The sequence below is a fragment of the Pleurodeles waltl genome, chromosome 3_1 (assembly GCF_031143425.1).
Source record: "Pleurodeles waltl isolate 20211129_DDA chromosome 3_1, aPleWal1.hap1.20221129, whole genome shotgun sequence".
Taxonomy (NCBI): domain Eukaryota; kingdom Metazoa; phylum Chordata; class Amphibia; order Caudata; family Salamandridae; genus Pleurodeles; species Pleurodeles waltl.
In genome coordinates, this window is record NC_090440.1 from 239,785,187 (window position 1) to 239,808,299 (window position 23,113).

A 23,113-nucleotide genomic window follows, 5' to 3' on the forward strand; every position below is an offset into this window, starting at 1 on the left:
TGGGGGAGGACCTGCCTCTACTTTCCCTTGTAGAGAAGAAGGCCTTCAGGACCAGATGAATGGCCTGCAACTCCGGCAGACTGATAAGGAACTGGGCACCATTGGAGATTAATCTTACAAACTCCACCTCAAACTCGGACACATCTGTCAGGGCCCACTCTGGGTGGGGAATGGAGATGGGCTTTCTGCTGGGACAAATTTGTTTGTGCAGCCACCACAGCAAATCATGAACCGTCCCTTGCCAAATCTGGATGGCATCCAATAGATTTCCCAGTAGTAGACCTACTGTAAATTCAGATTCTATTGCAGAGCCAGCATGTGTCACCTGGCATATTAGACCAGGACGAAACCAAGCAGCCTCAGAATTGCTCGTATCAAAATCCAGGACTGAAACTGGAATCATAGCCCAAATGTCCTGGGCTTGTTGCAGAAGAGTGAAGGCCTTGAACTGCACTGTAGCCAGGCTTGCTCCAACAAGTCGCTGCCTCTGAATGAGTCCGGTAAAACTTCAACTTATTGACCCTCAACCCCAACAATATCAAGAGGCTTGCAGTCATAAGGAAGTGGGCTATGACCAACAGGGGAGCCCACCTTCAACAACTGAGGTAAGGGAAAACTGCAGAGCGGTCTAGATCCAAGCTAGTGTGTTTAACTTTGTTCTTTCACATGAAGGCATTCAGAGATCAAAAGGTCAATATAGACACAAGAAAAAAGCAGCACTAACAGCACTCAACTTTCTTAATCTGAAACCCTCTCAATGCACAAATTGGAGAGCAATATTTGCACCTACTGTAACAGAAGGGAGGGGTGTTCCTTTGAAAGATGGCCAAATATGGTGGGGAGCAGGGTTGGCAGAGCAAAAAAATGGTTTGGACAAAGCCACATGGAACGATTTCTACGGCCAATCTGTCAGACATGCTGGATCAATAACCCTGAAAGGAAATGCCGAGTTCTACCCCATATCAGTGACCTCAAAGACTGGGAAACTGTTACTGTCAATATACTAGTCCTCCCGTACCCCCCCCTCCAACCTCTCAAGAGAATTGCTAAACTGATATGGGAACTGCGTGGCAGGGGTCAATAGACCCAGAGCATAATGTGGCTATGTTCTGAAAACACCAATAGAATCCACTTTTTCACCAAAAAGACATTAGCCACTGAAGTTCATATCCATGAGAGGCTCGTAAGTCTCCAGAAAATCTTGGGGGAATCATCCATGCATGGCAGTGACATACAACATTGGTGACAACCACCTTTCCTAGGCCATCTGCAATATCTAGGTTAGCGTGAGCACAAAACGATTTGGTTGCATCCTGGTGCCATGAAGTGTTTCAGCCATAGAGACCTGGTGGTCTATACTGCTGGCAAGAGCTTGCTGGCTATATTTCAGTGGGCCGTCACGCAGGAATCCAAATGTAATGCATTGACCAATCTCAATGGCAAGTAAGAGGAGAACATCAATCTGCTGTCGTGTTGCAGGCAACCTGGGGAAACTAAGTGCACCAATTTTATTTGTGAAATCAACTTGGAGGGAGAATGACCGACACTGACAAACCTTCTTTGATATAGAGCGGGATAGGATCAAGTCCTGCTTCACTTTTTCTTGCATTTAGACTGACTTCCAGGATGGCTTTGATTAAGTACACCATTCACTGGAACAGTCTCTGGGCCAACAGTCAGTGCCAGGATTTACACGAGGGTCACAACTTGCGTTTGACGTACTGCTTTGCTTCTTGGTCCTACGATAGTCTGAGTGTACATGGGCACATTTGTTGCATGACTCAGGTGTCTCCCAAGCCCAAACACCAGAGGGACACCTTGTGCAGGTATGTGACTGACATCTGCTACCTACAATCAGTTTGAAACCGGTTTTAGGAAGGGACATTGTTCTCTAGCACACTGGATTAAGTTTGTAAGTTGTCCGAAGGACAACAAAATTGGGACATTAGCATCTGAAACATTAGAAGCCCAAAATCTAATGTCCGCATGAATGGGTGGTGCTTATATTCAAGTCCACTCAGTCACTTCCAGGTCGTTATGTAGCCAGCATGCAGATGCTCCCCAGCAATTGTTTTCTAGTACCACCAAGAAGCACAACACATCTGTCACAGTTCTGTGAACTCACGATCAACTATTAGGGTATACATGGCACAGTCGTGCCGGCACTGGATCCTAACATCTTCTGCCAAACTATCACGTCTTACCAAGTCTTGGAGAGCAACTGAAAGCATTAATGACAACTGCCATAGACGACATTTGTATACCTTGGAATCTTACCACTAAACTCATCTGGGAAGAAGAAAGGGCTGTGAGGAAAGATCTGAAGACTTAATATCCACCAGAAATATTACTACCAATTGTTTAATGGATACTTCCCCTCAGATTCCTAACTTTAGGAACAAGTCCTAAAGAAATACCCTCTAGTATGTGGGATAAAGTGGTGCCAAATAATGACAGTCCAGCAACACAGGCATGCCAAATTATCCATCACTGTATGCCCGAGCTGTGAGCCAAAAACTTTCAAAACATATGAAAGGTTAAATATAGGGCTGTTCAGCAAATATCTGCCACAGGGCACCTCTGGTGGCTTCTACAATGGATTACTCAATGAGATACAGTAGAAACAGTTATGACCCACACTAAGTGTGCGTGTATACCAGCCAGATGGTTCTCTTAGTCAATGCATAAGCTCTTTATCAAAAAAGCACTGTGCACTAAATTAATGCTTTGGCCTTCTTTGTCCCAGCAAAGATGGAGCTTATTCACTCTTCTAGATCGGTCAAGGCAATTAAGATACATCATGCATGGGTCCATTTAATGTAGATTCTCTTCCACAGCATGGTGAAGAGGAAATAAGAATGAACGAGATAGGCAAGACAGACTTTAGCAAGAAGGTCATGTTTTAACAATTTAGGTAGAAAAGGTGGCCATACTAATCTAATTCACTGACCCTATAAGTTATTGCCACCAGAAATAACACTGGCCAGATGGAGAAGGTCAACACCAGATTCAAACCCTGCTACAGAATGATAGCAAAGGTGTATGCACGTCTATTGGGGGACAATACATAAACCTTTCAGAAAAACATGGAGACGCAAAGAGTGGAATAGTCAGTGAGACAAAGCAGACAAAACTGCCAAATAACTTATTGCAGCAGCTAATCCCAACTGGGAACGGGAAAGTGCTAGATGCAGCACAACAATGGCAAGGCTGGAAACGATTCAAGCAGTTCAGTTTGTGGGTCACTACAAATCCATTTCAAGCTGATTTTCTGGTGGGTGTTCAGCCAGCCATGACGACATCTCCAAATCAAAGAGAAGGTTTTTAGATGCACCAACCAGTGGAGATCCAGTAGGACAGAGTAGACTATCTACACACAGGCCGAACAATTCCCCTGATGCTGGAGATAGAGTTGTCTTGGGTGCTGCTGAAGGGCTTTATACTGGAGATGGCACCACAAAGATGCACAAGGTATTAGCAACTGATGTGACACTTAAGGTACCAGGCCCTGATTTATATCTTAGTCACGAAGGAGCAAAAGCCTTTGCACAGATTATGTCACATGCAGCACCTATGACAATCAGCCTTTGTATGTTGGTGAAGTGTGACTTATGGGCACTGATGTTGAAGTCCAAGTTGTGAAAGGTCATGGTACGCAAAGGTTCCATGGCTAATGTAGGGTACACTTCCTTCGGTCATTTTCCCAATAGAGAAATACTTGAACTTAGTACCTCATTAGTGACTATCATTGCAACCAACAGAAAATGCTCCAACGCCCATGGTGAAATTGAAGGAACATCTGAGAAGATATTAGCAGATGAAAAAATAGACATCCTAGAGATCTAGGGTCAGCAACCAATCTCGTGCATTCAGGATGGCTAAAACCTGGCTCAGTAACAGCATATGAATTGGTCTTGAATTAAGAGGTTTAAGAGAGACTCATCATGGGACCAAGGTCTGTAGTTTTAGGGGACCAAGTAATAAAGGGAATCAATACCATGTCCCTCTTCTTCAAGGCTACCAGTTCAGTGGTCGCACTGCTTAACACAAAATGAACATTTACCATCAAGATCCATGGCACGTCAGAAAGAACTTCCTAGTAAGTGGGTTGTCTGGTGGAGAGCAGGAAGGGAAGGTTGCAGCCTGCTGATAAGCAGGAATACCCAGTGATCAGTCTTTATAATATAGCAGTCGGTGGTTAAGTAGGCGACCTCCCTCTTCACCAGAAGGTGATGGGATGAAGCAGATCCAGCTGTAGATTGAGACTGCTACTGATGTGGTAGATGTCCCTTAGTTCCAACCTGCCACGAAAAGGGGAAAACAGCTACAGAGGTACCAACTGGCTGGTAATATATTCACTGGACAGACCCCAGACAATGGTAGAGCGGATATAACTTTTGTTAGGAAGGACAAGCCCAGAGAGTATGCAGTTGTACTTTGCTTTCATTCCTTAGCACCAATGGGCAGGACCAATAACATTTCCTGAACAGTTTCCCAGAATGTATGCGACATAGCTGGTTGTGCTAGCACAAGAGGACTGTCGTCATGACTCAAGCAATCCTGTCAGAAAGCATGCAACCCATTCTTGATCTGTTGGGGGCCATTTAAACCATGGCTACCAGGTCACAACAGATCCTTCAATGGTTCAATATTTGTTGCTTTCCCCATAGTGCTTACAAGGCAGTCTTATCAATTAATAAAGCTATGCAGGTGTTGGCAGTGCTTGCCTGCAATAACTTTCAGCCAATAAATTCTAGCCTTTTACTGACAATAGATGTTTAATGGTTTATTACCATACGAACATTTGTGCACCACCTCGTGGTAAATTAATGGAAACTGCCTTGAACAGAAACTGGAGCAGCACGTTATTTCATAAACATGGTTTGTTATAGGTACTCGTAGAAGTGCGATCAATGCAAAATGGTGCTCATCCATTCCATCATGAGGGGACAACATATGCTTGATACTTGGGACTGCTGAATATGTACATTTTTTAATATATGTAGATGGAAAGACAGAAATTAATGTTTATTGAAGTTAACTATGCCCTGAAGTTATCCCGTTTGCTCTTTAACACAAACACGTTTGCTGTGCTTTCATTCTCAAACAGTCTTCAGGGGAATATACCCTTCTTTCAAGATATTGTCAAAAACTGAATTCCATTTGTGTATATACATTTCATAATCTCGTACAGTGGGTGAAATAAATGAATCTTAGAACTTCTCCCACGGTATATACAGTTTCCGTGCCAGTATGTAGTCACATCTTCTCATGCATGTATTGGACTTCTTTGAGAACTACATGCATTAGCAGGTTTTTTTTAAAGAAAAAAGGGATGAATAAAGTTGTGAAGGATCCGAACACTTGTGATTGGATTGGTCAAGGCAAGAGTGCCCCTAATCATGAAACAGTCAGTCACACATTTTAGTGCCACATTGATTGGCCGGGACAAAGCACAAGCCAGTGATACTGGGCCTCAACTATAGGAGTGAAGGGTCGTTTGCCTCTGATGTCCAGGTCAGTCTTATTATGGACTTGCACACAGTGCCAAGTAAAACCCAGTCAACACTTGACTCCATCATTAGGAAGACTAGCAGTCAGGCTTCCAAGTGAGGTAATAAGGGAGTGATAAACTCAGAACTCAACGAACAGCACAATAACCTGTTTGATCTAGTGCTTTACTTTGAAATGTTATTTAATACACAAACGTAATACTACATATACAATAATGGTCAGGTACAATTTGGTGAGCTAGGTGCATTGAGGCTATTCCAATTCCTCACCCAATAAATCCTCCCTTTCGGACTAGGCCATTGCCTTCATTGCAGGATAGTTGTAAAAGCATGAATTTATGCTCAGGCAGAGATTACCCACCCCCTCGTGAATTGTTAATGTGTTCAGTCTTTCATAGCTCATGCTGCCTCACCACAGTCAGTCCTGAAGGCTTTCAGGTGTTGGGAGGCAGCCAACAGCAGCCCAGAGCCCCTCCTGCTACTGAGAAGGTGTGCATGTCGCAGTTACAATGAAGTTTTGACCCCATTGAGGTTGTGGCTGAAGAGGGACACAAGGATTAGGAGAGCCATGTGAATAGACGACAGGTAACCTTAAATCAGAGGCACTGTGTAGGTGCAACTCGTCATGCTAGTTTGGCCAGCCTCTTAGTGCTAGTATGCTCACAGACCCTGCTTCAAGGTATTAGACCTCCAAGTGAAAGTGGCTTAGGTCAGGCCTTGGCCTCTGGGGCCACTGGCACATGGACAATCTTGATCCTTCAGAAGCCTGCAGCAGCACAGAGCAAGCACAACAGTTCTTTGGGTCACAGCATCATAGGATCACAATCCTTGTTGCATCAGCATTGAATTCATGGTTACTTACTAGAAGTGCAAGTAGTGACACTTGCAGACATTTGGGGCACACAAATCTCTTTTCTGGCCCTTCCTCTGGCAGGCCTCACTAGCTCCAGACTCATCCTGGTAGTCTGGCAGGCTTGAAAATTTTCTTCTCCCAGTAGGAAGACTGCTTCTGGTCAGATTAACAGAATCCAGCAATGCAAGACTCCAGAGATGCCCCCTCCTCTCTGGGAACCACTCACCAGTTCTGGTAGCACAGTAAACCATTACTAGGTCTGCCTCCTTTGGGTTTTTCTTTGTTACCAATATTTATTTATTTACGGATACTTTTGTGTATGTATTTAATTCTCCTAGGAATCCTGCCCCAATCTAACCTTCTCCCATAAGTAAATCCAAGAGAGAACAAACCGGTACACTGATTTGCTATTACACAAAGTTTTATTTTTATTTTATTTCATAATAATAAAGTGTGAGGCGCCACAAGAAAAACTTGCCTACTTGTTTCGGCAAAAGACTTTGGCTGATCTATATCACACACACATAAATACACTTTTTTTTAACTCTATATTGGCAGTTTAATGTTTTTATTGTTTTACAAATAGTAAAACTTCTCGTAATACAACATTAGGTTTATATTCTGAAAAGGTCTGCCATTGTACTCTCGATACTGGGTAGGAGCCCTCATCCTAAGAATTAGGTAATCCAAGTGACTAGGAACTGCTTGCATATTGTGCATGTACCTACATCTCAGTCAGTAGAGAATTGTATGCCTAACAACGTAGGTACCATAATAGTCCTTTTAAACAATCTCATAACAAAGCACCTGTGTTCTCCATTTCTGGAGTATGCATATTATATTTGGAGGGAGGGGTGGAGTTTAGTTAGTGTGGAAGGGTGACTACTAGAGTCCAGGGCAGCAGCCCGTGTGTGAAGGCCACTGTCTCTGCAACAAGAGGAGCGTCCAGTCCCTCCAGGAGCTGCTGTCTTGTGTGAAAGCGTCACCCACGATCACCTGTCAGATGTGTATTGCTGAGGTATCAAGGTTGCGGTCTGCCTTCCCTGGTTGAAGAAAACTTGGAACTGGAACAAGGTCATTAGCTCCCACTTTTACACAGTAAAAGCAGAGGGGTGTGTATTCGCTTTTTGCAACTTACAAAGTGTGGGATGGTTCTCATTTTCTCTCTACAGCCTTAACATTTGTGCAGGGGGATGCTCCTCACAGCAGGGAGGTTTTGAGCATGGAGCCCCTATAGAGGTACAAGTGTGAGCTTTCTGCACCTGGCTGTTACCAGACACTTTAGAGTGAGCAGGGGAGAGACCATGGTTGGTCTCCCCTAAGCAGTCCCCTTTCACCTTTAGCAAAGGAGAATGCAACCCCCCCCCCCCAATCACAATCTATCAAATGTCAAAGCTACTGAAAGATTAATTTGCACCACCTCAGCAAAAATGCCCAACTGAATCAAAGAAGCTGTTTTCACAATCCTGTGTTTAAGTCCTCTCCCAATATCTTCAGGAAAGTCAGTAATACACTATATGTGAAAACAACCTCACCTCCATCTGTTTGCACGAGACCAAAACAGGGGCATCCAAAAGGGAACCCACAGACCTTGTTTAGTCAGGCTCACTCATGCACTAGGAAGGCCATGCACAAATGAATACAGCATACACTTGGGATGTTAGCATTAGGAAGTGGTTAAGCACACTGAAACTGAACTTTAGGCAAATAGGCCAGCAGGCCTCGACGCCAGTGACAAAGGTAAAAGGATGTGGTCACAACTATGAATTCACAAAACACTTAGCACTGCTGCTCTTTGTAATAAACCCTTGATCGGGACAGTAGTAGTCCATTATCTGCATTGAGGGCATGGTTGGTGGGCTTTTACAAGTTAAATGAGATCCAGAACCTCTTATGTCAAGGGACTGGCATAAGCCTTTGCAAACACTGTGTGCAACAGCCATAAATAAATAAAATTATATATCCGATACATGCAGTCGGGCATTTCTGGCAAAGGAACTGTACATCATGCAGAGGGGATTTCTACCCCAGAGAAGTTTCAGTAAGTGGGCAAAGGTCTTCTCATGTTGCTTCTTCACCAGGCAGAATTACATAAACCTAATTGGGGTATTAAAGAACCATTAGCAAATTAGATTTACATTTTTGCTAATGAAAGGCTGTGTCTACTGTATAAGGCACTTGAAACTGATGAAATGTGCCCAGCTCCACAATACTGGAAGAGTTGGAAACAGAAGATGGCTAGGGAAATTTCTGGAGACTTGTGGGTATATACCTGGAGTAGAATAAATACTCTATGCTCATTAAAATCAAAAATAAAGTAAATGTGAAATGATGCGCCAACCTGAGGTGGTAAGCAGGGGTTTAGTATATTACTGGAGGGGCTCTAATAGAAACTGTTTTCCACAAGAGGTAGTCCTGAAAGCAAAATGAAACATCCTGGAAACGATCTATGATACAGTTCATACTACTGCACTCAATCATTCTCAAAACTACCCTTACCCAACAAATAAATTCAAAGAATTAGTCAAATTAGATGAGGGGCAACACTGATTCACAAATGCATCACTGACTAAAGGGATTTCAAAAATAAGCCTGCTAAATTGTACTTTCCCAAATGTATGACCTACCTCTAAACTTTTGCCTTGTCAATGAAATGGTTCCTTGGAGTTCTTATGTGCAGATTCATTGGTCTGCATGTGTAATACATGAGGAACTCAACTTTTAACACCCACACTATGTGCAGTCTGCGGCTGGCTGATGTCCCTCCATGGATACTCATCTGCAGACAAGTCCATGCACAAGACTTTTAAGGAACCATATTCATCGTGGTGTGTAACAATAGTATAACATGCCATCGCAGTACAATACCCGGTGTGGTTACCATCATCTCAGGATGCCCACAATAGGCCATGGATCATTATGTGGGTAAACCACCACTACAGTGGGCAAATACCACTCCACAGCAGTTCAATGCACTGTCTCATCCTAGAAGTTTGCATTGTCCACATCTTCCTCACCCTGAACTGTGTGATGTTCAACTGGTCTCCAATTGCTGCGTTGTGTTCTTTAGCACAAAGCAGTATCACACAGTACATGGTCTGGTTGGATGCCCGGCTCTTTAGTGTCACAAACAACCTGCCATTAGTGTTAGAGTGCTCACCTAGCACTTAAGTTGCAAAGAACAAATTTAGCTCTCACCTCTTGAACGTGGTACATCAGCATTCTGGAGAGAACATTCAGGTCTGATGGACTGAGTGTGGTCTACTAGACTAAGACGCAGGCAGTGGTCAGATCACTAACATGCCAGTCCTTAAAGAATTAAGGATAGCTTCAAACAGAAAATAGACTTATTTAAAACAGTACGCATCCAGTTCAAAGCTTCACCAAAACACTTCTGCATACCCAACAAAGTAAAATTTTAAGGCGAGCAAGCTCAAAGAAATCAATTTGTATTCTAAACCTCGAAGTTCTGGAAATAAAACAAACCTTCTATAAAGTGGCACCTATCCATATACACACTCGGGACCTATTTAAAGGTAGGAAATGTGTAGACAACGCACGAGTCTTGTAAGGGAATTGAACTTAGCACCAGGAAGCAACTCCCACTCTTGCTACATAAAGCAGCATTTCCAATTCATATATTAGGCGTAGGACTCACCAACACGATCTACAAAAATATTGAACCTCCAATTTATCACAAATTATTCACATTGCTCCAGTTCTTTAGTTTAAATGAAAAATGTCCTCCAGGGTCACTATGTTACACACTATGAGCTCTAGTAATTTCTAACAACCTTTAAAAAATCCTGTTATCTCAAATATATTAAAGATTATTGTTGGACGTATGTTGTATGCTGAAGTAGATACCCCAAAATAGTGGTCCGGGGTCTTTCTCAGTCAGGTGTCAGAAAAACAAAAATAAATTTGCTTGACCGATGGCTCTGGGGATTACGGTTTATGCTACAAACGTCAGTAAATCTACTTTACAGAAGGAATTAAGGTGCCTGCTGCGGAGGTTTACCTACGTATCCGTGTTAAGTGTATGAACTATCCGGAAGTTCTTTGTTAAGTGCATTAACTATCTGGAAGTTTTCGAACTGTGTGGTGCGACGTTCTCTATGTAATCAGATTGACATAAGGTTGGAATCAAAATGCGCTTTACGTGCTGGCGTCAAAGCACTGCTTAGGACCTACAGCTCATACTGGACTTAACGAAATGCCTACCTCCACATGATGAATGTCTGAGACTCCTGATTTAGGCAGTAGACTCAACTGAAGGTAAAATTGGCTTTACTTTTCTGCCAGTTTTAACGTCCTCATTTTAACAAGTTAATGGGGAAAATAAATTCCTATTTTTCTACTAGATCGCCTTGTTTTTTTCCAAATCCTGGCATTTGTTTTGTCGCTGCGTTTGCATACGTCTTTATACCCTGGACGAGATGCTGAGCTGTATTTTCAGACAGATATCATTGCACCCTGTGGGCATGGGAGGTTTGGTTATAGGCGCGGAGAGCTGCAGCGTAGCCAAAATAACATGCATACTGGTGTCAGGAGTCACGGAAAATGGGCAACTTCCCCAGTCACATGCGAAAGGGAGAGGTTGTGAAAGTGCATATTCACATACATGTGTAGTTTAATCTACCGGGTTTTCAGGGACCACACGCCTCCCTGTATCTGCATATCAATAATAAACATTAAAAAGGCAACTGTGCCCATGTCTGTATTCAAAACAAGATGCAACAAGCAACTGCTCTCTGGTCTTCTGGAAAACATGTCTACATAAAAATAAGTTATTTTTAATAGAGAGGGCCTTTCCTTGACAACCGTTTCGGTAGTACGTAGACCCAAATGGCAGCCATGTCGGGAAGACGGTTCGTTGAAGGCACGCTGCTGAGAGAGACGTCCCACTTCCATCAGTAGGAAATTACTAACAGCCATTTATCATCAGGTCGGACGGCAAGGCTCTTTTGCTCATTCGGGATCCGTTCTGCACCAAAAACTCCCAGGTAGCCAAATATTTTAACACTGAGCGCCCGGATTCGGCAAAGTAAATCCGGTCACTCTGCTCTAAATTGGGCTGGGGCGCATTTCTAGTCACGATACATCATCGCAACCACTCCCTACCTGCTTCCGCTGCCAGCACTGCAGCAGGCCACATAGCCCCTTCCACTCCCGGAGACACCCACTGTCACTGTTCCCAGCAAAGGGCCTACGGGCCTCGTGCCGCGGAGCCGCCCGTGCACTCATTTCCTCCCAGCGCGTGCGCCGTCGACAACCACGGGACAACAGCTGCGCGCGTTAACATGTGAATGCCACGAGCTTGGGCACGCGGCCCTCTGTATAGCCAAGCGCGTGACGCGACGTCTTCCGCCCCTCCCTCCGCGTTCCAAAGAGCCTGAAAAATTCTAGAATGGTAGGAGCAGGGGTAGCTCCAACCTGCGCTGCTACGCAGAACTGACGTGCGGTCAGAACGTAATTGCAATTAAAATAAAGCACCGCTCATACCAGCCAAATGCAATGTATGCGCATTTTCAACCATTTAAGGAACGCCCAATAAGGACTTTAGTGTTGCTCTGCTTCTCGAGTGCATGCGTCCAGCGAATACGAATGGGGTGTGGCTCGTCTTTGATGCTCGGCAACAATAGTGCAGTATAAAAATAAGGCTTGCACGGTGTTGCAGTCGGATTCCCATCAATGGTCCAATGCGATTAAACATTACTAGATTAGTGTGGTTTCATGTAATGGTTGACTATGACTACGATATGTTCATCCTACCAGGCACAGGTTGAGGTTTCTCTGCTTCGCTTTCGTTTCTCACACGTTCAATGACATCTGTTTTGCTAGTCACTAAGCCACCTGGAGTATTCATCTTTCATCTCATGGTGTTGGTAGTTTGGGTGTATCCTTTCGTCTTAATGCGTGAATTTCACTGCACGGCAAGCTCACCAACTACTCTAGCCCATTCCATCTGCTCTTCCCTCCCACCCCCCAATATGTTTCACTATCATGTGCTAACCTCATGCTTTAACACATTAAAAAAGACCTTTATGCTTTTCTCCTGCTTGTGCCATTGTAAAGGTTTTGCAGTCACCGAAATCAATCGAGGTTTGTATTAGGTAAAATCCATGGTTTGTAATGAATCCAACTTAATGATGAAAAGTTGAGTCAATGGTGCTGTGGTGTAAGAGCAAGATGCTGTAAGCTGAAGACAAATGGATTATGACTTCACAGGGAGAGGAGAGCTCTTGGTTGTAAGTGCATTTGAGGCACTGGCTGTGAAATGCACACTCGTACTGCAGTCTGAAAAGTTTCGAGCACAATTTGATACATGTGCTTGATGCTGTTTTGGTGCGTGAAATGCTCAAGTGGATAATGCACCTGTGGCACATGCGGTCTCTGAAAGCACAGAGTATACAAGTGTATGTAGAGTGATCATATGGGTGGGAAACCGACTTTAATTTGCTTTTGTGGTTCTGGCAACAGGTACACCATGTGGGTTGTACTAGTTGAGTAATATAAGAACATAAGTTCATAGGCCCTGCATACCTCCACAGTACATAGGCTGCAAAACATAACTGTACTTGAACTCTGTACATTTTAAATCTGCTAGCCAGTAGTAAAGTGCCTGTGCTCTCAAACCTGGTTGAATTGGTATGCTCCTATTTGTATATTTAACTTGCATATAACTTTCTAGTAATAAGGCACAAAGTGTACTCAGGACTTGAAAGTTCAATGTCCCTAGTGAACTGCAGCACCTATTGTGCCACCCAATACAGAGGTAGTGAAAACCGCTTTAGGCTTACCCTGTGTAGCCTAACTGTAGCAGTGTAAAAACTGCAATTTAACCCAAACCCTTTTGACAGGTGACTACCTCCCTTTTTAGAATTACCCCACCTCATGTACACCTTGAAGCCCAGAAGGAAGGGAGAATGGTATTTAGAAGTATGACATGTAGAAAGGCAAGTCAATGTAAGCACATGTTAACACCCAAATGCTATTTTGACTACAGAAGGAAGACTTAGCTGTCCTATATAGCAAAGCAGTGTACAGGTTAAAATACTATCTCAGGAAAGGGACCATCAAGAACAATTAAACATTATTGGTTATAAAAAATAAAATTCAATGGTGCAGTCTGATTTGCAATAAATAATAAAATAAAGTAGCTTTCAGGAAGTTACCTTTTCCCTGCCTGGAGTTCTTAGGGGCTACTTTGCATTGGTTCTCCATCTTCACCCAGCCACGTAGTATCCTTGACAAGGTGTGAAATACCTCCCAGGAGCAAATAGATAGGCCTGAATTAGCAGACATGAATCCTTTCAACTCCATATTCTGCAGGATGGGGCTGTGAGCATCCTTTGACACTCAACTCCTGCCTGACAGGTCTGCTGGACTCACGTATACCACTTGGGCACACTTGAAAGGAGAGAACAGGATGCCAAGGCAATGCTTGTGTATCCAATCTGGTTGAAGGCCCCTTTTGTCCTAACAGTCTTCCATCTCTGGTTTTGTGCTGGGTACAGTACCTGCTCAAAACTAGATTCTAGTGTTCAATATGGGTTAACACAAGGGTTCCCATACTACACCCACAGCCCAAGTTTTACTGTGACCAAAGGTTTACCATTTTAAAAATACCCTGAACCAATGCATTTTGGGCCCATTTGCAATGAGACTAACCGAAACTACTGAAAATGTTGGTAGCATTAGCCTCACCTTTTACTCCATTTGTTAGGGAGAAGACAAGTGTCACCCCCCTCTCCTTGCTCAGGCTAGGCATAATGAGGCATCTTCAGATCACTTTCTGAATCTGTGGAAAATCAGAAGAGATCTGGAACTATTATCCGACCTGAAGAACTGCATCTGCTCGCTCTTGTACCAAGTACTATGACAAGGACTCCAGAGAGCAGACCTAAGTGGCTACATGAAGACAAGAAGCTACTATTTACTTAAGTACCCAGCTGACCAGTGGAGACCGGATTAGGCTCTGCTGCTGCGAGTCTCCAAGTGCCTTCCCAAAGAGGGGAGAGGTGGCTTTAAAGTACCTGTAGTAGTCTGGAATTTAAAAAGTAAAATCTTTGGCCGAGAAAAACCTGGCTGGTGTATTCAACCTAGTCTCCCTCATGATCCGTCTCAAATTTCACCTGGGTGATGTCCTGGAGGTGCTGCAATCCGATCAGATCATTAATCCTACCCCTTCTCAGTGCTACTTAAAGTTTAACACACCCCCAGTTCTCCTTATTGGATTTTTGACGTTTTACTCTATTTTTAGAATTTGGTTTAGGATTTGTTTTAACCTACTGTTTTGGTACTGCATACATACTTCACACATTGCATTACTGTAAATATGTAATTGAGCCATAGCTACCAAAGGGTTGTGCTCAGGTTCATTTAGTGACAGATGGTTCACCCTGACAAGGGGCATTATTTCTCGAGTAGTTCCCCACTCCAATTACAATGTATTACTTAGATCAAGATGAGTTGTGTCTGGTTTGTCAAATTGCATGCTTTCTAATTGGTGCATTATGTTGTGCCATGTGATGACAATTGAGTTGAAGGTTGCTGCGCCATGAAATCTGATAGTTTCATTGGACCATGCTCTTAAAACATCACCTCAAAGCATTCTAGGGTGTGGCACCAATTTAGTTACTCAAATTTATCTATACCAGTGTTTAGAAGCTTACATCGCCATTAATGATTAAAATCATTTTATAGAATATATGCATGGAAACGAAAATATGGTCATTTCTAATGCAACAAGCAGAATAAAACAAGGTACTCAAGTTTAATGTTTTTCATCCAGGCTGTAGTAAATCAGTATAAGACACTTAAATTAAGAAGAGGAAACCTAAAGCGAGTCGAGCTATGAAGAGCAAACTGATTTGTAAATATGTAAACTACGTAAGCGAGTATTTTAAAGCAATGCCATGGAGACTGCAGGGCGATAGGTCATGCACAGTCGTGCCATTGTAATCTAGGCCTTTAAACCGGTGCATTAGAGAGGTTGTAGTCTTGCTTCAATTGACCTGGACTAAAAATACTCAAACAGAAAGACCAGCACTGAATAAGTAACATGTTACTTCTAGAGAGAAAACATGACCCAACTTCACTGGGAACAATCACAGAAGCACATGGCAAGCACTGTCTCGTTAGCCAGGTAGGTTCGTTTCAGAGGACAGTAATTGAATTGACAAGGGGAAGTTCCTTCTCAGAAGGAACTAAGCAACTCCACTTCATCTGTGAAACTAATATCCAGATATGAATCCTTTAACTCAATTACGTTACTCGTATTCGTACAGCCCAATCATCAGAGAAAATGACCTAGTCTGGGTACCCTTTCCATTACATCTGAAAAGGCCATCATTTGAATTCGAGAACAATGGTTTCAGATGGTCCGTTTTGATGGTGCTTGGTGTGTAACTAGAAGAGTTTTTACAGTGTTAATGATTTGAAACAAACGCTGTCCATCTTTCCCTATGCTTCAGCGCGGGTGCTTTCCCTATACCAAGTGTGTGCATGGTTATCTATGACCGTCCTGGGATACCTGTAGGCGTGTTGCTGTCTTCATGCATGCGTATATGGCGGACTACGTAGTGTGCGCGTGCACTCCACAAAACCCAGACAGCCTACAAGTGTAAACTCGCGAACAGAGTAATAGACAACCGGCACGTGCAAATGAGCAGGAGGAGTCCAAACAGCAGCGAACAGTCGTTGGTGTTTTTTTCAACATGGAGTTCCTTCTAGATACAGTTCAGCCCTCGCTTAAAAGGAAAAAGCAGCACATGAACAAAAATTCAACATAAAATAAATAAATAAAAAACAAATATATATATATATATATATATATATATATATATACACACACACGACTACCAGAACTCCATTCCGCTATTCATCCAAAAGGTGGACATCTTGCGCAAATAGAACTCGTAGGCCCTGTGGAGCTGTGATCGTTAAAACAAACAAAAGTATATCAGGGCAAGGAGAAGTTAGCTTCTACTTAAGTTACCCACCGGCGAAAACAAACGGGAACTGCCCCGCCCCCCAAAAGGACTGCTCACCAAAGTTTTGGAAAAAAAAAAAACACAAAACAGCCGTGCACCACCATAAAACAGAATATTAACTGCGCATTTTTTAAGATTTCTGAAAAAGTAACGCGTGCACGGCGCTAAGGTTTTGCATATACAAACAAGCCAATAGGCGAAATGATACGACCATTTCTCGCATCACGGATACATGCTTAGGCGTGTTAAGATGAGGACTAATTTTGGAGAAGCATTTGATACTCGGACCTGGGCACAAGTTATAAAACGCAGGAACAGACAATTACAGAAGTACCTGGGTATGCGCTATACGAACACAGTTGACGAATGCATAACGTTGCAACATTAACTGAGCATTTTCAAAGGATCAACAATTCCATTAATGCATTAACGTTACAAAAATGACTACTATTATTGCATTTTTAAATACACGCTTGACGATTTTCTATTGATGTCCTTCCATAGTATTTAACGAGGACCGGTGTGAACTCCTTACCAACGGAAAGGCCATGTTGGAACTTCTGCGAGGAACGGCACCTAAGGAAGGGGGCACAATACACACAGGGATCTAATAAAACCGAGATACAGATTGTATTTTTGCAACAATTAAACCCGCCCCGGATCAGGCCTCTTATAGACGCGCGTGCCCCGCCCCCACCGTCTCCAACGCTCTTGGGCCCTCAACACACCTGCAGGACTAGCGCAGGGAGCGTGTGCAAAGTGTAAGTTCCGGCCCTAGCGTGCACGCTGTAAACTCACCCTAGAACAGTGGTTCCCAAGCTGTGGTCCGCGAAGACTCTCAGTGGGTCCGTGACTGCTTAAAAAATTAACTATGAACAGATTAAGTGTATATAAATTAAGTGGCTACATGTACAATAGTAAGTGTTATAGTGTAGATGTTAAGTAATTTGAAACTGGAATGCAAAAAATTAAGTGAATATCCACAGATTGATTGTGGGAGCAATGCAGGAGCATCAAACAAAATATAGGCCCTCATTTTGACTTTTGCGGTCTTCCATGAAGACCGCCAAAGCCACGGGCTCCAGGAGACCGTCAGTGCTGGTGGTCTCCAGCCCGCCATATCAAGGGTACTTTCGAATTTCGGCCATACTTTGGGCAGAAATCCGGCAGTAGTCATGCTGGCGGGCCGAGGCGCTCTGGCTGTTCCACCAACTGCACCACCTCGCCAGTAGGACACCGCCCACCATAATATGGCCCATAATGTGGTCTGTTGGTGTCCTGGTGGCGGGGACCTGCCTTCCTGTTCCCCGACGGACGACCTTCTCCCCGGAAGAGGTAAGGTGATCGTCCAACAAGGGTGGGAGGGTGGGGGGTGTTGTCTGTGCGTGTATGAGTGTGTGGTGTCTGTGTGTGTGCATGAATGTGTGTGTGCGTGGTTGTATGCTTGTCCATATGATGAAGTGAGTGCCTGTCTGCATGTTAGTGTGTATGCGTGTGAGTATGCATGGATGGGTGTGAGTATGCGTGCATGAATGCCTGTATGACTGGAGTTGTGAGTTTGTGTATGAATAGAGTTGTGAGTGCATGTATGGATGTTGTGAATGCATGTATGAATGGAGTTGTGAGTGCTTGTATGAATAGAATTGTGAGTGCATGTATGGATGTTGTGAATGCGTGTATGAATGGAGTTGTGAGTGCGTGTAAGAATAGAGTTGTGAGTGCGTGTATGAATAGAGTTGTGAGTGCGTTTATGGATGTTGTGAATGCGTCTATGAATGGAGTTGTGAGTGCGTGTATGAATGAGTTGTGTGTGCGTGTAAGGATGTTATGAATGCATGTATGAATGGAGTTGTGAGAGCGTGTATAAATGGAGTTGTGAGTATGTGTATGGATTGATAGCGTGTCAGAACCTTGATAAGTAAACTTACAAGGAGACACGCGTAGGCCGATGAACCTTTTGACCACGTTCGGGGACTTCACAGTATCCCAGTACGAGGTATCTTTCTGGCATCACAAAATCAATAAATCAATAACCCAATCGATATTCTTAGTAACCAATCAACAAGATAATCAATAACATTTAATAAGAATCGATAAATGAAAAGCACCATGTCCTTTCAGTCATGAATAACCACACAAATCTGGTTAAGTGTTAGGATATTTATTCTCTATTGATTACAATCTAATAGTCATCTCTGTTAATCTCATTAGCAATCAATCTCATTAGTAACTCTTCAGATACATAATTTGAGCACAGTTAATCGACGCATAGAGAATATTCATTAAGCATTAACACATCAGTAATAAGAAGCAGCTTAGCAAAGTCTTAGAGTGCAAGATTCAACAAAGCGAGAACTCAGTCATTTGTCTATTTGCGTCAGATATTTGTGAACACCTTAACTAACCTCGAATTAGCATCAGCATGTTGGACTTCATGCAAAACAATTTAGCAAACACAAATTTGGAAAACATCTAACTATGGCCTCTATCAAAAGAGCAGTTGGTACCTAGAAAGAAAAGGCAAATAGACAATTACAATTTTCATCAGATAGTTACCCCTCCAAATGAATCAGCAAACAGCGTCAGTCTTCGTCCTCAGGACATCAGTCGATTCACCATCATCAAGGATAGGACAGGGCAAAGTCTCAGTATGGCATAGCTAAAGAATAAGGCTCTTCCCTCATATGGAGGAGAAGTAAGCATCAGTAAGGACTTAGAGGATGGTTTAAGGTATCAGGAAGAATAAACAGCAAAGGCTCAAAAGAGCAATGGCAAAGTATGGCTTAAGGCAGAATGTCAGAATAATGGCCAATAATGTCCGAATAATGGCTGATTTCTCCTCGGGTGGTGCGGTTATATCAAAACTGTCGAACTAGCCCTTAATTCCCCATTGGATAAATATTTGGTGCATTATTATCTCTGTCCAATAATTCTTCACACACCTCACTAGAATTTCCCACAGAACACAGTTCTCATGCCGTTGATTGGTCCATGTTATTGACGTCTTCATCGGGTCTTCGTCAGGTAAGAAAAGTTACACTTTACGCTCCAGTCAGTAGTCCCATTGTTTTCTCCTACTCCAGGCAGCCTTGCACCTGTTACGAATTACACTGTTGCATTCAACAAGAATGTCTCCTTGAGCAAGTCGGGTCCCATGAGAAAGAATTTACTACGGCTACACACACATCTCTAGCTTCTGGAAAAGTACAGCTTTGTGTCCTTCAGGAAGACAGCACATTGCACGTTAGGAAAAACACAGTTTAATATGAGACCAGGCAGCTAGGCCCAGACCCTTGCTAACTAAGGCCTAGTAATTTAGTTAACAAACCCCTAATATATGACTCTAATTATAATATGCTGATACAAATTCATAACATTAGTACATAATGAATCCATCAATAATAAGTTTCATTAGTCTTCGTATACATTGGTGGCCACTCCCCGTGGGCACATTTCAAACACGTACCTTATTTTTCTACATTAACGCATTCTCTCTGCAGTTTCATTACACAATATATTGCAAGCTTTTCATGTTAATATTCATTTTACAAGACACACTCCAACAATCCCTCCTCTGATGACTCTTCTCATCACACAAACCTTTCCCCTCAAATTTTACATTCTAAAATTCCTTCATTTCAATCTCTTCTCTTAACCTTTCCCCCTGTGATTTTGCCCTGAATAATTTTTCCCTTTGTTCTTCTTCCCTCCTCTTATTATTTTTCGCCATCTTCAATTGTATTCTTTTACTTAATTTACATGCCACCCATAATCCAAATAAGCAAGCTATAACAATTTATACTCCCTGTATTATTTTCGCCAATATCCCATGCCAAATACTACTAAACCAATTTCTCACTGAAGCAAATCCTTTCCCAACCTTTTCCCAAACACCTGGTTCTTTCAGTTCCTTCAAATCTGTACTATCCCTAGTTAAGTTAGTAAGCATACTTCTAATCTCATTACTATTGTCTGAAATGTAAGCACAGCAGTGACGCTCATTAAGCATCTTACAGAGTCCGCCATTTTTCGCTAAAAGAATGTCTAAAGCAAGCCTGTTTTGAAGAGTCATAGCCCTCTCCGCAGTAAGTTCAGTATCCATCAGGAGTATAGCCCCTGTAAAATTTGTCAGCATGTTATCCACAATAGTAGATAACTTTCGAATCTTCTATTGAGTTTAGGATAACTCCCACTGAAGGAATTATCGCCCCAAATATGTTTCCTACTACACCAGCAGCAGTCTCTCTCTTTTATCTATTGCGATGTAATTCAGACAATTTCGGAAACTTTTTTAAATCGTCAAGTTGATATATCTTTGGGAAAACTATTCCCAAATAACATGTCCCATACCATCTCTTTGGACGACGGTAATAAGCATTAAGTCCACATATATAATAGATCCCAGGGATTGTTGGATCCTGTCCATTTAACATGAACGTCCACTTACTCTGAAACAAAAACACATGCTTACATTCACTCATTCCCACAAACACATTGTCATAATATGATTTTGGCCTAGATATGCAAAGCTTACCTACGTGTAGTGCATCTAAAGCTAGCTTCCCCTGTTCCCTAATTGCACTATAACTCTCACTACTAGCAAAAGCTCGCTACTGCTATCCTTTCTCTAATTTACCCTTCAATGCCCTTCTTCTCTCTTCCGTGTGATCTAAAAAGCTTTTCTCTACAGGTGTAAGCAAACATGTCAAATTATTGCGGTGTGCATAAGATGTACTAATTGTTAATGGCGCCTCAAAGAACCCCTTTACTAAGTTTATACTATAGTACTTAGCTACACTACTCAAATCCTCTATGATAGGCACATAAGAAAACACAAGATGAAGGTTTGAATAAAAATACTGAATCTCTTCCTGGTTATAGAGTCTTGTTAGTAACAGACTACAGCTTATCCCATATGTTAAAGGTAGACTATGGGGGTCATTACGACCTCGGCGGTCTTGTAAAAAGACAGCCGCGGGAGACAGAATACCGCCATTGCCGGTGGTATTCCTGGCTCCCTATTATGACATTTTCGCTGGGCCAGCGGACGGTAACAGTATTACCGTCCGCTGACCCAGCGGAAATGTCACATCAACATTGCTGCCGGCTCGTATTAGAGCCGGCGGCAATGCTGATGTGCAGCGGGCAGTGAAATGCGCGACGGGGCTATGCCTGGGGGCCCCTGCACTGCCCATGCCAAGTGCATGGGCAGTTCAGGGGCCCTCAGGGGCACCCCAAGTCCCCTTACCGCCAGCCTTTCAATGGCGGTGTCTACCGCCACGGACAGGCTGGCGGTCGGGGACTCATAATCCCCAGGGCAGCGGTGCTTGCACCGATGCCCTGTGGACTATGACCGCCAGGCGGAATCCTGGAGGGATATTGGAGGGGCCGGCAGTATGGCCGTGTCAATTCCGCCAAGGTCATAATTGCTGGCAGAACACCGCCAGCCTGTTGGCGGTGTTACCGCCACCTTGCCGCCGGCCGCCAGGGTCGTAATGACCCCCTATGATAGGTAACCCACTCTTGCACCGAAACAGGAATCTGTGTGCACACAAAGCAATCCTTTGCATCCATTGTATCAACATACTCACTCAGCAAGCGATAGAAAACATTAGTGGATAGTTCCCCTTTTGCGTGAGTTCCCTCATGCAAATATTTTGTATCCTGCTCAAACCTCTCCCAAGCTGTTAGTTCAGTGGTAGGCTCAGAAACTGTAGCATTGTTAGTCCCACACTTATCCATTAGTGGCATACCCACAATCACAACTATGATGAATATCACACACACGACACCCAAACCAACACCCAAATATTTACAACACCTACTCCCTCTATTATCCTCTCTAGTGTTAGCCATGATCTATAAAGAATCAGAAAGTGAAGGAAGGTTAATTCAAACAACAACAGAGGACAGTTAGAAAACTTTCTTCTTTTTTTTCTCACAGCAAAGTCAAAACAAGCAAGTATTTACAGTTCTCAGTTTCACTCCAAGGATCCTTGTCAATTCAGGTTAGCAGCTTGTCAAAATCGGCTTTCAAAAGTCAATTCAGGTTATCAGTGTCTCATCCGGTATGTTATCAGCCTCTCTTTCTCAATTTTTTTTCTTTAATTCAGTTCTTATGCCAACTCAGTCTCTTCAGCCAGACTCAAGTGCCAAAGTACTGACCTGGGATCTCTCTAACAAAGCAAAACGCCAAGAACTCTTGTTGCCATTCAGCTGACGTTGCATACACCCATTCAGGACCCGCGTACCTTCTGTTCGCTACTCTCTTTCTTTTCAACTTGCGATCACCTTGCAACTCTCCTTCACTTAGATCTTCTCTCCTTGTTGTATCAACCTCTTCCTTTATTGCATCTTCGAAAACCACCTTTCCGTTTTTCACTTCCAACTCTGGCCACTTATCTCCTTTCAGTGTTTCTCTGGTCCTTGATCTTTCCTGTGGCAGCCCTTCATCCCCCTCTGACTCTTTGGTGTTTTCTCTTGATGGACCTGCAATTTGCTCAGGAGGAGTCTGGACACTCTGACTTCCTTCCACCTCAACTCCTTCGCCTTCTGGGTCTGTCAGGCGCTCTAGCTCATTTCCATATTCGTCTGCTTCTTGGAGAACCTCCCTCTGATTTGGCTCTCCTGGTGCCTCAGTTGAGATAGGCTCACCGTCACCCCTCTGGGTCTCCTCTCCTTTGTCTCTTACTGAAGTGACCAAGCCGTCCTCAACGGGCTCTCCTTCTGTCTCAGTTCCTCTTCGATCA

At 43.2% G+C, this 23,113-nt stretch overlaps 1 protein-coding gene across 3 annotated transcripts in view; it reads right to left on the reverse strand.

Moving 5' to 3' along the window:
• CPEB1 (cytoplasmic polyadenylation element binding protein 1) overlaps positions 1 to 17,003 on the reverse strand; it is a 376,131-nt gene extending 359,128 nt beyond the window's left edge. For 2 of the 3 annotated variants that reach the window (XM_069222313.1, XM_069222312.1), the window contains exon 1: positions 16,900 to 17,003. In XM_069222313.1, the coding sequence (XP_069078414.1) occupies positions 16,900 to 16,914 (15 nt within the window). In that variant the 5' untranslated portion in view covers positions 16,915 to 17,003. Of the gene's footprint in view, positions 1 to 11,490; positions 11,552 to 16,899 lie in introns of those variants that run through there. The other variant, XM_069222314.1, reaches the window with a different exon arrangement.
• Between the last annotated feature and the right edge of the window lie 6,110 nt (positions 17,004 to 23,113).